This window comes from Notolabrus celidotus, chromosome 12 (assembly GCF_009762535.1).
Source record: "Notolabrus celidotus isolate fNotCel1 chromosome 12, fNotCel1.pri, whole genome shotgun sequence".
Classification (NCBI taxonomy): domain Eukaryota; kingdom Metazoa; phylum Chordata; class Actinopteri; order Labriformes; family Labridae; genus Notolabrus; species Notolabrus celidotus.
This window is the reverse complement of record NC_048283.1, coordinates 13,792,582-13,806,160: the sequence shown is the minus strand read 5'-3', so window position 1 is coordinate 13,806,160 and position 13,579 is coordinate 13,792,582. Positions and strand designations below refer to the sequence as shown.

The 13,579-nt window shown below is 38.6% G+C and overlaps 2 protein-coding genes across 3 annotated transcripts in view; one reads left to right on the top strand and one right to left on the bottom strand.

The window, feature by feature from the left end:
* The first annotated feature begins 1,211 nt into the window (after positions 1 to 1,211).
* si:dkey-260g12.1 (tumor necrosis factor receptor superfamily member 5) lies at positions 1,212 to 6,908 on the top strand. 2 transcript variants are annotated; one of them, XM_034697312.1, is made up of 11 exons: positions 1,212 to 1,311; positions 1,511 to 1,571; positions 1,784 to 1,835; positions 2,161 to 2,271; positions 2,441 to 2,584; positions 3,845 to 3,938; positions 4,164 to 4,216; positions 5,547 to 5,663; positions 5,869 to 5,891; positions 5,987 to 6,092; positions 6,290 to 6,908. In XM_034697312.1, exons 2-11 carry the CDS (start codon positions 1,512 to 1,514, stop codon positions 6,559 to 6,561), a joined length of 1,032 nt encoding a protein of 343 aa, XP_034553203.1. In that variant the 5' UTR covers positions 1,212 to 1,311; position 1,511; the 3' UTR covers positions 6,562 to 6,908. The 2 variants fall into 2 exon arrangements, with proteins under 2 accessions (XP_034553203.1, XP_034553202.1); XM_034697311.1 differs by having other exon boundaries at positions 3,842 to 3,938.
* Positions 5,840 to 13,579, bottom strand: part of cd27 (CD27 molecule) — a 25,587-nt gene continuing 17,847 nt past the window's right edge. The window contains exons 1-6 of the mRNA XM_034697332.1: positions 12,925 to 13,111; positions 12,218 to 12,356; positions 12,008 to 12,133; positions 8,874 to 9,068; positions 7,457 to 7,561; positions 5,840 to 7,293 (exon numbers count right to left, since the gene is read on the bottom strand). Of these exons, the coding sequence (XP_034553223.1) occupies positions 7,181 to 7,293; positions 7,457 to 7,561; positions 8,874 to 9,068; positions 12,008 to 12,133; positions 12,218 to 12,356 (678 nt within the window). The 5' untranslated portion in view covers positions 12,925 to 13,111 and the 3' untranslated portion in view covers positions 5,840 to 7,180. Of the gene's footprint in view, positions 7,294 to 7,456; positions 7,562 to 8,873; positions 9,069 to 12,007; positions 12,134 to 12,217; positions 12,357 to 12,924 lie in introns of the transcript that reaches the window.

Below are 13,579 nucleotides of genomic sequence, written 5' to 3'. Positions count from 1 at the left end.
GTGACATTAGGGCCTGGGTTATAGAGTAGTGGAAGTTACTCTACCCACTTGTCCATCACTGTCCCAATTGCTGCCAGCTTGTTTCTATTTGATCCCAGCTCCTGCACTCAAATGGTAAAGTGTCCTTGGGCAAGGCATTTTCATTTTATATGGTATTTACGATAATTAAGCCAAGCAGAAGAAGTTTCATAACGAAATAATACTTTTAACATTTTTTTTCTGATTTTTTAACTTTAAAAAGGGTCAATTTGACCCGCAACATAACAGGAGGGTTAAATGGGTCAGCACACATCTGCATGAATTCCCCAAAAGTATTAATACAATTGAAAGATGTTGCAATGAAAGTCATGAGCATGCAGTTAGATGGTTGGGAGAGTCTGTCATTGATGACTCCAAAGCCAGAGAACAAACTCCAGATAATCAGAGCCACAACGAGGCCGCAGTCAGGATTCACAAACAGAACTTTATTTACGTGTATGTCTATGTGTTGATGTGAATGGTGAGTGGGAAGGGGGCACCTGAAAGTATTTTGATGATGGATGAAAGATCCATTAAAGGTTTGGGAGTTATAACACACGCCCCAACAACGACTTCATGAGGGTCATCAGGAGTTTGCTACGTACTGATAGTCAGCTGGATGGGGGTAATTCAAGTTGCAAGGGTGCATTTGTGTTTAAAAAGTGTAGTTTTAAGAGAAATAACTAACTCCAAGGCATTTGTTGCCACTTTTTTGATACATATTTCTGTATAAATGCTGCTCAAGGGTGAGTTTTTGTTGGTGTTTCATTAATGGCTAGAAAACAAAAGGATTAAATGGGTGATTTATTTATTTACTTATTTATTTTTGATTGACTGGATAATTCTTGATACTAATTACCCAAATTACAGCTTCCCCTGGTCTTTCTCTTGACATTTTTAAGCAGTCATTACTATGTGTCTATAATGAAATTGAAATTGAACTCAGTCAGGGTTGAAAACTGTCGCTGTCACAGATCTTCTCTCTCTACATGTGTGCGTAAAGTAACTGTAGCAGCAGTTCTGTGAATGGTTCTCCGTGAGAGCTTACAGTTTGCTCGGAAGTGACTTGGCTTTGACGCAGAGAGGATCGAGTGCAGACGAGATGTAAACAGAACATACTGGTAGCTGTGTGGGCGGAGGAGACAGGAAGACAGGAAGATGTAAGCAGGTAAGGAAACAGTGACACCGATGACGGGTAGAGGGAGAGAGAGCAGAGGGAGGAAGACAGAAAGGCACACCTTGAGGAAGTTGATTAAACAAAAGAAAGAGAAAAGAATACACATCATATTGAAGGTACGTTTTTATTTTTGTTGAATTTTCATTTAGTTTTTATTGTCAAACCTTACTTTAGATACTTTAAAGTACTGCTGCTGCTGCTGCTGCTGCTGCTCTGTGGCGTGACAAACAAGCTGCCAACAGCTGTATTTAACTTTTTGGGCTTTACAACTCTTACATGCAACTTCTTGAACATATTCTTATTATTTCTCCAAAGGATGCAATGTTTTCTGATTATCTGGATGGTCTCTGCACTGTTGGTACCCATCTCCCTGCAGGTAAAAATGACAACCCTCCTTCCTTTATCTGCTAAGATAATGGTAAAGTCTCAAACAAGAAGATATCTAGTTAACTCTTTTTTAGAAAGTAGTTAACTTTACATTTTCAAAAATATGTTGAAACTATAACAATGTCTGTTTATTTCTTAACAAGCTTATCAGGACTTCTTTGAGTTGGTAGTTCCCATCTAATGGTGTTTATGTCTTAACAGACAGAGTGGACCAAGTATTATAACAGCAGAATGTGTCCACTTTGCCCTGCAGGTAAGAAAAATGACATTTTTCGCATGATCTCCTGCTGTTTATACCAATTGTCTGTCCTTTCTTCATTAGGATGTGGCTCACTTATATTAATGAATGAATCAGCAGTTATTAATAACATCTGGAAATTACTCTGAAGCGCTGAATCATACAGTGCCTTTCTCTCTGTCTGTTTTTTTTTATTTCTGCACGTATGCACTCTTTCTTGATGAGAAAAAAGCACCCTCAGTGCACTCTCTGTGCAGTATGACCACATCCTTTATCAACATGCCCTCACGAGCAGGCTTTTCATCCGGCTGTTCTCATTTTTATCTATCTGTTTCATCAGGTGAGTTTCAGAAGTCTTGCAACGAGTGCGCGCCCTGTCCTGCAGGAAGCTACACTACTGATCGGAACCGAGAAGGTAGCTGCCATCTCTGCTACAGAGACTGCAAACCAGGTGAAGAAACTATGAGTCATTTCTACCTCCCTCACTGTCAGGACTATACTGATACCACTGACCTATTGGTTATGATTAACTTAAAATCTACATATCTCATGTAATTTGCATATTTGGTATCAATATCTTTTTGCATTAAAATCAGAACTGCTACTTTGCACTGTCTTAGATTATCACCTGAAGGTGGTTCAGAGCTGCACCAGCACATCAGATGTAAAGTGTGTCTGCGAGGCCGGTTACAGATGCAGTGAATTGGTCCCCTACTCGACAAACTGCCGCTACTGTGTCAGGAACAAGGAAACAACATCAACTGGTAAACACTGAGCTGTCCAGTATTTCTATTTTGTCATATAATACAAGCTTCTACCAGCAGGGGGAGCAATCACAAACCAAATATACATCAGAGGTTTTCACTGACAGACAGAAAGGCATCAATTTTTATTCTTGATAATTATTGACTATTTAGACGTCACTTAAATGTAAATGCTCAAGGACTCTGATCTGAGCTCTAGGACCCCTTTTCTCTGTAAACTGCTGTAAAAACTGTACAGACACTTTAAACAGTAGCAGTACAATGTACACACTGCCAAACTCAAATCTTTGCAAGTGTTTCTGTCTAATTTATTTTCAAACAGCTTTTAGTAGACTTTATATAATCCACTTATTCTTCTCATTGCTTCAGCAGATAGTTTGACTTATTTTAAGCCATTCAGGCCTTATTTTTGGCTTGTAAAAATGTTTTAATGCTTATCTGGATTTGACTTGTCATGTGTATGTGGCTTCAATTGGGTTTATTGAGATACTTTTGACAAAAAAATAAGAGTCATACACCAGCTAAGATTTGTGTTTTTGCCTTTGATTACATCCAACTGCTTTGCATTAATTTCTGCTTGAGGAATTAACAGGAGAATATGCTCACATTTCTAAAGAAGTATTAGTTACTTTATAAATCATTAAACTCCAGTCTCCAGAAATATGAAACACTGCAAATATAAATATATATTGAACATGGAGCAGTGCTTCATGCATTTGTCCCTTGTCAAATAATCAAGTAAATAAATAAAAAAATAAAAGTATACCTCTATATAAAATGGGAAAATTGTGTAGACATTATCCAAAAAGCTGGTGCTGAAAATTGTAAGCGTTCTCTCTGCAGGAAATTGCGTGCCTTTTCTTAAAAGTTGAGAGTAGAGAGAGGACAGGAAATGAGGGGAGAGAGTTATGACATGTAACAAAGGTCCTTAACCGGATGCTTAGAAGTGCAGGTCAAAGCCTTCACCCCTGGACTGTAGTCAACATTTTTGTCTCAGAGAAAGAAGAAGAATGTAAAATTCTAATTAGTGAAAGATTAAAAGTCTAATAAGATATCAGAAAGCCAGAGCCTAAAACCAGAGCATGATAAGAAAAGGTATTTCAAACATCCGTGTTGTTTTTAAGTGAGACATGGTTCGTGATAACCTGCCAGCAGTAGAAAACAAATATGACGTCTTTCATGATTTCTGTCTTATGTTGTATGTTGTACTTTCAATTACTCTGCCATGAATCTGTCCTTAATGTCCTTGATCTCAAGAAGCAGCAGCCATTATCCCAGGCAGAGATAAACACACGCCTTCCCCAGCTTCCTCAGGACATAGCAGCACTACTGCCAAATCCTGCAGATTTCCCAAGTGAGTCATGGCTAACAGTAGACACAGTTCACAGTGAACGCCTCAAGGAGTGGGATTTTAAAAGAATTTATTTACATAACCTAAAACATCTAGACTTGAAAAGTTCTCAGTGATACATTGAGATTATTTTATCATTGGGTAAATATGATACAAGAATTGCACAGGGTCCTTGTTCAATGGGACACAATTGACATATGTGAGATACTCATCCTTAATCTCACACAGGTGTGGCTCAACGTCAGCCCCAAACCCAGGAAATGGAACACATCTCAAAACAGGTGAGTGTGTATGAAGAAAGTACTTGCAGGATATACATGATATGATTTTATTCTTCTTCATTTTTAGAACACCAGATCGCATTAAACCGCTAGTACGCGCCCCTTTCTTAAATTACATATAATAGGAAAGTATTGATAGAAAGTTCTGCACCAACATTGATAGTAACAGGTATATGGGTTGTAACAACTTTAGTGAGTGAGGTTATTGTTTGAGAGTTTTTGTTCTCAACACACTCTTTTGTCATGACTCAAGTCCACCCTGAATTTGCTCGAGGGCTAGCAACATTACCAGGGAAACATTTACTAATGTCTTATTGAACATGACCACAGGTTGTACGATAGACAAGGACTGTTTTCAAAACTGCCTACTATACTAGTAGTACGTACTGATTTTGCCAAAATTCAGTATGTAGTATGTAGTATGTGAACAAGAGCAAAATCTGCAGTATGCCAAAACTCCCCGGATGTCTACTGATTCAGGAACATTTCACAGTATGCATTGGACCAGTCTGCCTCACGTACTGTTTCCCACAATGCACAGCACTCGTTTCAGTTTTTAGGTGCTGTGAAAATTATTAAATTCCATATAAACCACTTCCTAACTTTTTAAAGTAAGTGGATGCTAAAGAAGCAGTTTCTCTATCAGCTTGGCCGTTGTTTACTTCTGCTTTCTGAAACCGTAAATCCAGTGATGTCTGTCCCAGTGTACTGCAACACAGATCAAACAGAACAGTCATACTACATACTAAATTCAGACGCAGTATGTAGTAGGCAATACCTACTGCCTACTACATTAGTAAGTAGTATGTAGCAGGCCGTTTTGAAAACAGCCACGGTCTCTCTGACATCGTCTATTGGTTTCTGAAGAGATGTTCTGCAGCCCAACAATAGTGGGCACCATGTTGGAAACTTGACTCAAGCTTATTGAGTCAAAATGGTGGAGTTGAGCTGGTTTTCAGACTTCTGGCAAACAGCTACAACATGTGCTATCACCATGTGATATATGATCAACGTTACTCACTAAAAGCTAGCATGCCGCTCACTTCAGCATAATACTGTTTCAGTCATGGTGGGTATGTTGGTATTTAGCTTAAAGCTACAATGTGTAGAAGTAACAGACTCATAAAGCCACTAGCATGGCAAATCGTATAACTACAATGTCACACCTTGTGATTATTACCTGCTTCACTTCAGCATGTTAGCACTGGGCATCACTGCATCACCAGCATCACTGGAGCCTTTTTGGTATGTTAGCAGTTAGCTAAAAAATGTTTGTGCCTCAGAGCTGCTAGTTTGGCTCTTAACTATGTTTCCTGTTTCCTTCTTTAAGACAAGACAAATGGTTATCTGGCGGCCATCTTGTGTCCACTTGTTGTGATTGGATTCTTGGGCCTTGTGATCCTGCTCTTTATCCGTTGCCATCGAGATGAATCTTGTTTCAAACAAGGTGAGGTGGTATGAACATTGAGAGTAAGGTCAGAAACAATAAGCAGTTAACTGGAAGCCTCTTTGAGATGACTGTAATAGAAATGTGTCAGTGGCTTTCAGATCTTTAAGATGGGGACTACTTTCTTAATACATGTTGATTCATCATGTACACATATGAAGAGACTGACTTCCTGTTACTCATTTATTCAAATGCACTTCCACAGCTATGTCAAAGCTCTGCAATGAGGTAAGTAGCTTACTTTAAACATTCATTCTATCATGAACCTCTAAACGTGAGATCATTTCTCTGTTGTTTGTCTGACACTCTTTTTACTGTTTTAGGGAGGTAGAGTCCCTTCTCACAAGCCAAAGGAGCCAACTCATCAGCCTCCTAGAGACTCATTCAGTGCAAAGCAGCAGCCAGCACTGCTTCCAGCAGCCAATCTCGGTACTCCTTAGTAAAATGAGAATTTCATGTGAAGTGCTTGACTCACTTTATGAGGTTGTCAAGAAAATAAAGATTGTGCAACTGCAGCTGTGTCACTGCAATGAGTATAAAATGAACTAAATTCCCCTTATCTGAATCTAAACAGGTAAATAAAACTTTTCTTAAACGTCACTCTTTGATTTTTGTTGTCTTTGTAGGGCCAGTCCATGTCCACAACCCAGGGACGGTCATCTTCAGCTTGCTCAATCAGTTTACTGGCCAAGTTGGTCCGACAATTGAAGGTGTGAAGACAAGTGAGAGAAGGTGCAGCAAGGAAGAGGACGGGAGAGACTGTCCTGTTTTTCAACCAACATCCTCTCCCAGTATTCATCTCTCTGAGGAAGAGAGGAGTGTAGAGATTGACAGCATGTTCTTCCCCTCCCAGGAGCAGGGAAAAGACTGCCATGTGTCCAAAGAGGAAGTTCTATGATGTATAAAAAATAGATTTTGTAGTAGTTGTTTTGTCTGCTGGCTTACAGACTGATCGTAGTACTTGTGAAAGAAGAAACTGAATTTACACAGAAGTGTGTGTAATTAATCTGGTAAACCATGAACCACAGTTTTACAGAGACGTTTCTGTCTAAAGGTTTTGGTAAAACTGGTCTGTACACATAAGATACTTTGACTCTCGGAAGAACTGCTGGATGGTGCTTTCCTTTGTGAGCTATAATTTAAAATGTAATGTAAATAGTTTTAATAAGCTCAGCTCTCCCTTATGTACTTAATTTTTTATGTGTCGCATGAACTTGATTTTGATTGCAATAAAATCTTATTTTCAATCAAAAGTCTAGAGAGGTATGTAAGTTTAAAACATTCACATGTAACATTTAAAAAGTATATTGTGCTTTAAAACACTTAAACCATCTCAACGTCACAGATATCACACAGTCCTGCTCCCATCAGGAAACACCTTCAGTCCTGAATCCAGAGAATGTTCCTTTCATTGTCACAAAAGTCCAAAGCACAAGACAAGCTTTGCATCCAAACGGTGTCAGTCAATGTCCCACTGTAAATAGAGGCTCTTTCTAGTCCAGGCTCTTGTCTCTTATTCAAACATCAAGAAGTTGGTCACATTTTCCACAAACTTCCTGGATTGGCTTTGATACTTCCTCGTCCTCTGAGCTTGTTGAAGAAGTAGCAGGTTTTTCATCCAGATAGTAGCCTGAGTAAAAAGACAAGAGTAAGTTTCATATTGAGGTATTTAGGGTAAATAATGAGAGAATAATAGCTAGATAATAGAATTAATGAATGAGTTTTATTGTTGTTCCTTCATGATAGTAGTTTCAAATGAAATTGTGGTAAATTCAACATTTAAATCTGCTTACAGAGCTTGTTTCCGAACCAGCGCTTTAAAGAGTTGTTTTTCGCTGCAACGAAACATGCAATGCCTGCACACAGAAGGGCAACCATCACCCAGAGCCATGCTCTATCTGTAAGAATATGCATAAGAGAGATTAGACACTGATAATGACAAAAGGGATTCATCATTATTTTGGTTTAATTGGCACATTAGATTCAGCTTCCTTTGTTTACTATGCTTTGTAAGGGAATGCCCAAAGTGAGTGTGATGAGGGCAGAAGGTTTCACTTGTGGTAAGAGATAAAAAATAAAGTTATCAGCCTGGTGCTGACATATCTAAGAGTTCAGCGGAAGAGTAAAAAAACCATTATTCAGATTTGTCAGTGAGATTACTCTGAAACCCTTTCCTTTGAACAAAACTGGTCAAAAAGTCTGAGTAATCACACAAGATTCAGATTACTTTTGGTGATGTTGTGTGTCTGACCTTATACTCATTTTGTACTGCAATAAATTAACAGTCATTGGACCCAACATTCACTACCGGTCAAAAGTTTGGACACACCTTCTCATGCAATGTTTATTATTTATTTCAATTTTTTTCAACATTGAATGACAAGATGTTTCCAAACTTTTGACCGGTAGGGTATATAGCTTTAATACTTCTGAGTCTTCATGTTTTTAAGGGCCAATCAAAGGTACTGTTTCAACCAGAGAAAATGTAGGGCAGAAGAGCACACGTGACCACATCAAACTATGACGTAAGTTTTTATGATTCAACATGTTAAACCGGGAAGAAGACCCAAATTTTTCAAGCACCTAAGTTAACTACAAGATGATTATGACGTATGAAAAGACTTAGAATGTATCTTCCCTTAATAGATATCAGTGATGCCACTGATATCCACAAACCCCAAAATAGAAGAGCTCATCTACTTGCAACACTGTGTGAGAATTCAGTGGCTGCATTTTTTGGTAACCTATGAGAACTGTTGAACTCATAGGAAATGTATGCAATTTCAGCTGCAACTCTCAGCCCTTCAGTCTGATGCTTTTTTGTTTGTAAGAGTTTTGCTGTTTGGACTTCTAATGCATAACAGCCTTCACATGTTTTCAGTTATCTGTTTCATATTACTAGATTTTATGCAGAATTGTGTAAATACACCAGTGACAACTTCTCATTGTGTAAAAGGGAACAAAAACATGGCATTTCCCCCCAAAACACATATAAAAGACATAACAGTATGTATGTGACATGACAGGTCAAATAACATGAGTCTGGTTCTGCTCGGGGTTTCTGTCTGTTAAAATGAAGTTTTTCCTTGCTGCTCTAACTTGCTAAATGCTGCTCATGGTGGATTAAGATGAGATAAGACAGAGTTCTAAATTGATAAAGATTGATTGATTGATTTTTGGGTGAATGTATGAATAAGTAAGATGTCACACCTTGAGTATTCGGCGTCAGTTTGGTAGTGGTGAAGGGTTGAGGGAGTGTGGTGGAGACGGTGGTGGCAGAGGGTGTGACGGTAGTTGGTATCTGCTCACACTCGGTGCAGGGTTGGCCTCTGCATCTAAAGCCAGCTTTACATCTGCACACAGCGTCATGGGTGCCATTACAAGTTGACTCAAACTCCAAGTTTGCTGTAAAAATATAACAAAAACATAACCAACAGCTGTCATTAAGAGACTAGGTGTAATCATAACTCTGAGAATGTAATGTGTAAGTTACACACACATATGTAAGATCTGAAGTTGTCTTGAATGTATGACATAAATCAGAAAAAGAGAAATGAGTCACACTGGGCATGTCAGGTAAACAGTCTCATCATAAGACATTAGACGGTTATATCATCACTTTCGAAACACTTCCTTTAGAGACACACAGATCGGATTTCTTACTTATAGAATTTCCCTGTGATTAAACATTAAAGAGAAGCACTGAGCCCCAATACGTTTTGAAGATGGCAGAAATTATTGACGAAAGGAATAACGTTTTTAAGTTGGGTTCAAGCGGCAACCTATGGTCTCAAACTATGAAGCCCATGCGGAAGTGTTATAAACTGCAATACATCGCGAATCCGTTTGAGGCTGGCTGCAGAAACACCGGAAACAACATAGACACCAATTCAAAAAGATGATCTTTACAGCATTAATAAACATGTTTACAGCCTGGTTCAAAAAACAGCTTGGCCCTACGAAGCTAATCTCTCTATCGGCACACACTGTACAGGAGGTGAATTTTTTTCTAACGTGACGGTTCAGAAGATATTAAGATTAAGAGTTTTTGCCCAAATAAGGACATGACTGACGTGACTTCCCGTCAGGAATACATAGCTGTTGGCTAGGAGGCTCACACTACATCACACTCTGCTAGGTTGAGTTCTGCATTTCCAATATGGCTGCCGCCGTCGATTGGCTTCAAAACAGCTCTCAGGAACAGATGGGTGACATCACGGATACTACGTTCATATTTCATACAGTCTATGATTGGGTTGCATGAGATGCTTGTCAACATCAGCTCCGCCCTATTCGTGGAGAATCCAGCAGGTGAACCTGCACGGAAGCAAGACTATCAAACTCTGCTGACCAATTTTAAAAAGTGTAACCCAAATAACAATGTTAGTGCACACTATATTTAGAAAATTCTCATCACTTTACTTTGCCTGCAATAAGCTGCTTTGTTTTAGCTGATGCAACACATACTGTACACCGTCCTTTGCCTGCAGTGCAATGCAGGTCTGTGAGCAGCACAGGTGATGATGATGATGATGATGATGACATGACTGATGTTAAGGGGATTTAAGAACTGAAAAAGTTCAACTGTGGGAAAATATAGGTAAATGGGTTTGAAGATCTGAAGTGTTAACATATTAATTCAACTTTAATCTTACTTTATGTTCGTTAACTTGATACTGGTGCAATAGCAGTGTGTGAGATTTTGTGTGGGTTGAATAATTTCCACCTAAATTAGTTTCCACAGACATGTACTGGTATAAATCCCCTACATGTGTGGTATTAAAAGATCTTGACATTTAGACTACCTTTATCATCAAAAGTCTGAAAATATAGCTGCTGTAGAAAGTTAACATTTTTTGAAACAGAGTCAATTATCAAATATTTTTCTACAAGTTCTGTCAGAAATGAAAGGCGGGTGAGGTCTGCTCTGTATCACAGGATGGAAATGTATAAACCCAGGGGCTCCAAAATAGCATTAGCCTCTGACAAGACCCATACATATAATATCTTCATTTATTTATTTGTTCTGTTAACTATTAATAATTGTATTAAGTCATTTCATTCACTTTCCTTTTTGAAAACAGTCTTTCATCATTTCTGGTTGACAATAATTGAAGGAAAAGTAACACTGAACACATCTTTTAGTATTTTTCTCTCTTATTTTTTATTCATAACATTCAAAAAGTATTTCTACTGTTATAAACAGTCGCTCTAATTCCTTCTGATTCTTTATTTTTGATTATACTGCCTCCGTCCCCTCCTCCAAGATTCTGTGACCCCCCCTAATGACCCTGAGACATTATGTTTTGTGCCATCTACATTGTGTTTTCCACAGTGACATTTAAAGGGAAGTGTAACAGGCTGTTTGTGCTAAATGGTAGCATTGCTCTTAGATCAAAGTGATGACATAAGATGTGATATTTTTATCTGCAGCTCTTTCCGATGTTTACCACTTTTCAGTGTTTTTAATTTTTTTCCACCGACATGATGATGGTCCACTTTTTGCACCTCCTACTTCAGTTGCACTCTTGGTTGGTTGTGCCTTTTTTACTGCTGTTATTACCGTGCAAACATGAGCTACTGCAGAATCCCACCCTGAGCTGGTTCACAGAGGGTTTATCAGACCCCCCTAGTAGTCTCTCTCTGACTGTGTTTGACATACTAAATGGGAAATCCCCCTTATGTCTTAGGTTTCTGTGAACCAATTTCTCTTAAATTTTGATCTACAGACAGACTTGAGTAACAACTTAAGAGACGGCAGTCTTCTTTCAGAGCATATGTTTGCCGGTCAGGACCACCAAGAGATGAATCATATACACATCATGCCTCAAACACACACACACACACACACACGCGCGCACACACACACACACACACACACACACACACACACACACACACACACACACACACACACACACACACACACACACACACAAATCAAACAGGGGTCCACAAATAGGGACGTCATGCTGTCTGTATGTGCAGCTCATTTTTGTGAAAAGCTTCCTCTTTAACCACTATATGTGATGTTGACACAGTGTAATAATCAAACTTGCATACTTCATACTCATTATGTAAATTAATCAACTGTTTATTTCCTGATGATGTTTGGATTGTCAGAATAAACTGTCAAAGTAAAGGAGGGTTTCAATCTTTTGAACTAACTCTTCAAAGATAGATCTCTGGAAGCAGCATGGTGCATAGTGACAATCGAGCAGCATCTCTGTAACAAGGTTATATTTCCCCTTTAGGTCTAATAAAAGCTGTTCTTCACACATTCAGTCTTGTTCACATTTAGCTCACACCTCATCCTTTTAAACAAAAGCTATAAGATTACTCACATTCTTTGCAACTTCGACAAAATTTGCAGCTCAACTCCACGTTGCATGTGTCTCTGTACTGGCCTTTCATGCAAGGATCGCACTGAATTTTACATGTACTGTCAGAACGCCATGCCATACGTCGACCTGGAATACATCAATTTACAGTTACTATCATCTGTTTGTTTCAAAACTACACAAACCTATACAGAGGAGATGATGTCACTTTACCTGGTAGGCACCGGTCACAGCAAAACTCAGGTTTGTTCCTTGGCCAGGGATATTGTGACTCATTGCACTTCTTGGAGAGCACAGCAGAGAGGAAAGAGACGCCTATGAAAGTAAAAGCTAAATAATAGTGAGATGGCATCTGAGGAGAAGAGGAAGGAGAAAAGAAAGAGCAGGAGGGTGAGCAGGAAGAAGTGAGAGGAACGCAATGATTTTTCTCGTCAGATAAATTCACATAATAATAATAAAGGATGCTGAGTGAGCTCGAGTATTCACATAAGTCTTTATAGATTGTAGCAGAAAAGCTGTATAATACACAATCTAGACAAAGAAATACAAATATACAACTTAGGTGGCTTTTCATAATCTATTCTTCACTTGAATCTTTCTGTCTTTGAAGCTGGACGACCACACTGCATCACCGAGTTGACATAACCCACTTATTTAACTTCAAACCTTCCTGTTTCTCTACAGAAAGCTGCTGTGGAGATAATCTTCATTTCAGCAGAAAAGCTGTATAATACACAATCTAGACATAGAAATACAAACATACATACAATTATAAAGGAAATTCTTGAACACACAAACACAACCAAGTTTACATCCCACAGTGAGTGAGAGTACAGGAACATTCAAGTTTAAATCAAAATGACAGAATCCTTTTATCAAAGGTTTGGCTGCTGTGCATGTCTCAAACAGTCTTTACTTACCGTGGAAGAGAAGGTGAGATAAGATGTGATCTGGGACCCTCTGAGTGTAAGACTGAGCAGGGGACCAGAACTGTTTCAGGGGATTATTCATAAAAGGCTATGATGAGTCATTATGAGAAAAAGTACTCATGCCTTTAAAACCTATCTGCTTTTCTCTCTCACCCAGTATCTGTCTTATCTATCTGTAGCGACCCCCAGCTCTGTTAGTGATTAAAAAAAAAGAAAAAAAAAAAAAAAAAGAAAAAAGTCTTCATCAGCCTCCACTATTTTCCACTGGCACTGTCACTCTCGTTTCATCCAAAATTAAAGTCCTGGCTGAAAACCTCAAATGTCTTACTTTGTGGGAAGCCCCTCAGTGAAAAGAGAATGTATGTGCATGCCTGTGTGGTGTACATATATGCCTGTATGTATATATGTATGCATATGCATAAGAGAAGACATGTACTGTATGTGCAATTCTTAGTTTGATCATGCATGTATAAACAATCAAAGTATTCTATTTTGGCTCAGGTGGCTTTTCATAATCTATTCTTCACTTGTATCTTTCTGTCTTTGAAGCTGGATGACCACACTGCATCACTGAGATATCATAACCCACTTATTTAACTTCAAACCTTCCTGTTTTTCTTACAGAAAGCTGCTGTGAAGATAATCT